At 53.1% G+C, this 2,500-nt stretch overlaps 1 protein-coding gene across 1 annotated transcript in view; it reads left to right on the top strand.

Moving 5' to 3' along the window:
• The window catches only part of LOC311315833 (dedicator of cytokinesis protein 9-like), a gene marked incomplete at both ends in the record, with an annotated part of 65,118 nt that overhangs the window by 62,371 nt on the left and 247 nt on the right, over positions 1–2,500 (top strand). The window contains 4 exons of the mRNA XM_084446530.1: positions 1,038–1,228; positions 1,436–1,536; positions 1,861–1,999; positions 2,485–2,500. The exon at positions 2,485–2,500 is cut by the window's right edge and continues 98 nt beyond it. Of these exons, the coding sequence (XP_084302656.1) occupies positions 1,038–1,228; positions 1,436–1,536; positions 1,861–1,999; positions 2,485–2,500 (447 nt within the window). The remainder of the gene's footprint in view (positions 1–1,037; positions 1,229–1,435; positions 1,537–1,860; positions 2,000–2,484) is intronic.

Below are 2,500 nucleotides of genomic sequence, written 5' to 3'. Positions count from 1 at the left end.
CACACACACACACACGTACTGTGCACAGACAAGCATGAAGACCATAGACTGAAGTTTTGTTGTTGCATCTAAGAATGTTTCACGCACACACACACACACGCATGCACACACGCACACACACACACACACACACACACACGCATGCACACACGCACACACACACACGCACACACACACACACACACACACACACACACACACACACACACACACACACACACACACACACGTACTGTGCACAGACAAGCATGAAGACCATAGACTGAAGTTTTGTTGTTGCATCTAAGATTGTGTCATCTTCACACTGAAGAATGGCAAACGTCCTTACTTTACCAAGTCTCCGGTCGAATGGGTTGGCCAGCAGTGTAAACCTACGGCAGCTGGCCGAGACCGTCTAAACTCTCAGAGAAGGAGGAAGACAGACATCAAAACCACGACCGATTTCCTGAACGCAGTCGATTGATTTTAGAGGGACTTCCTGCCGGCGTTTGAACCGATGATCTGGCGTACCAGTGTTCTCGTCGTACGTTGGTTCGTCTCCTGACCTTGGATGTGCTTCATAGAGCGTTCTCCAATCAGGGCAGAGTTTATTGCTATATGGCGCAGGTAATCCCAAAGTGCATCTGTTATCTGACCTTGAGCTGACCCAGCTCAGCCCTTCTAGAGTCAACAATATGGCTGCATGTCGGTGAAATAAACATCAAATACAGACCCCATGTTTTATTTTTAATTCGCTCCCATTTATTGCTCCACAACAGCTACATGGGGCCGTACAAACATTACTGATCCCAGTTAGGTAGCCTAAACAAGTTCGTTACTGCTACCTGACGCCATGGCCACGGTCAAAAACGGTTTGCTTTCCCAGCATGCATCTGTCTGAATTACCCTTGTGCCAAGTGTATTACACCAAACGCCAAAACAATTTGATTAACGGCTCTTACACCCTCTCTCTTTCTTTCTCTCCCTCCTCCTCTCTCCCTTCTTTTCTCCCCTCCCTCCCTCCATCTCTCCCTCCCTCCACCCCCCCTTCCCCACAGCCACCCATTGTTTCCCCTACGTGAAGAAGCGCGTGGCGGTGATGTACCAGCACCAGACGGACCTCAGTCCCATCGAGGTGGCCATCGACGAGATGAGCGCCAAGGTGTCCGAGCTCCGCCTGTTATGCTCCGCCACCGAGGTCGACATGATCCGCCTCCAGCTCAAGCTGCAGGGCAGCATCAGCGTCCAGGTAGGCTGGACCGGTCCGATAGCGATCGGTGACCGGTTGTCGTGCGTAAAGAGGCTGGTTGCCTCTTCTCCCCCAGATAGCAAGCGGATCTGGGCCATATACAGGCCAGATCTGGCCCTTGTGGCTTAGTTCCGGCCCATATACAGTATGGCCCAGATCTGCTTGCTATCTGGGCCCTTGATGACGTGCCGCTGTCCTGTGCCCCAGGTCAACGCCGGTCCCCTGGCCTACGCCAGAGCTTTCCTGGATGACAGCGGGGCCAAGAAATACCCCGACAACAAGGTCAATGAGCTCAAAGAGGTCTTCAGGTGTGTCCCGTCACTTTTCATGTCTCCTTCCTCTCTCTCTCTGCCACTCCTCCCTCTATCAATACCCCCCCCCCCCCCCACACACACACACCCCTCCCTCTATCAATAACATCTGCCCCCCCCCCCCTAAACACACACACACACACACACACACACACACCCTCTCCCACCCCTCCCTCTTTCAATACTCCCCCCCCCCCTCACACACACACACACACACACCATTTTTCATCTCACTCTCTATCGCACCCCCCCCCCCCCCTCCCTTCAGTCACCGGAGAGCGTTTCTGAAACCGGCGCGTGTGCTGGCGTGTTTCTGTGCAGGCAGTTCGTGGACGCCTGTGGCCAGGCCCTGGGGGTGAACGAGCAGCTGATCAAGGAGGACCAGCAGGAGTACCACGACGAGATGAAGGCCAGCTACAAGGACCTGGCCAGGGAGCTGTCCGGCATCATGCGCGAGCAGGTGGGACGAGCGTCTCCTCCGAGCTGCGCGGACGCGCCGATTACGCCTTCCAAAGGGTTTCGCTTGAGCCGATGAGAACGCCGCCGTAACTCGGCGCCTCGGTGACGGAAACGTGTCAAATGGTGTCGTCTCAGCTTGACTTCTCTGGGTTTACTGCCTTCATCATGTCAATAACATATTTCCCCCTCCTGTTCTCTTTGTGCTGGCCCGAGCAGATTGGATGGTAATGTGTGATTTGCAGAAGATACTTGCTCTACTCTGCTACCTTGTCGTCTAGTTACGCATGAATAAAAGACCAGCATTGTTTGTTTGTTTGTTTGTTTGTTTGTTTGTTTGTTTGTTCGTTCGTTTGTTCGTTCGTTCGTTCGTTCGTTCGATCGTTCGTTCGTTCGTTCGCTCGTTCGTTCGTTAATTTTCATTAATTGAGTATCTTTCCTACATTCTTGTCTGACCCGACTCCTCTGCTCCTCCCTCGTCTTCCGCAGATCAACCCGGTGGACG

Source organism: Borostomias antarcticus (assembly GCF_949987555.1).
Source record: "Borostomias antarcticus genome assembly, chromosome: 12".
NCBI lineage: Eukaryota > Metazoa > Chordata > Actinopteri > Stomiiformes > Stomiidae > Borostomias > Borostomias antarcticus.
Note: the sequence above shows the minus strand (reverse complement) of the source record. Positions and strands in the feature narration are given on the sequence as shown.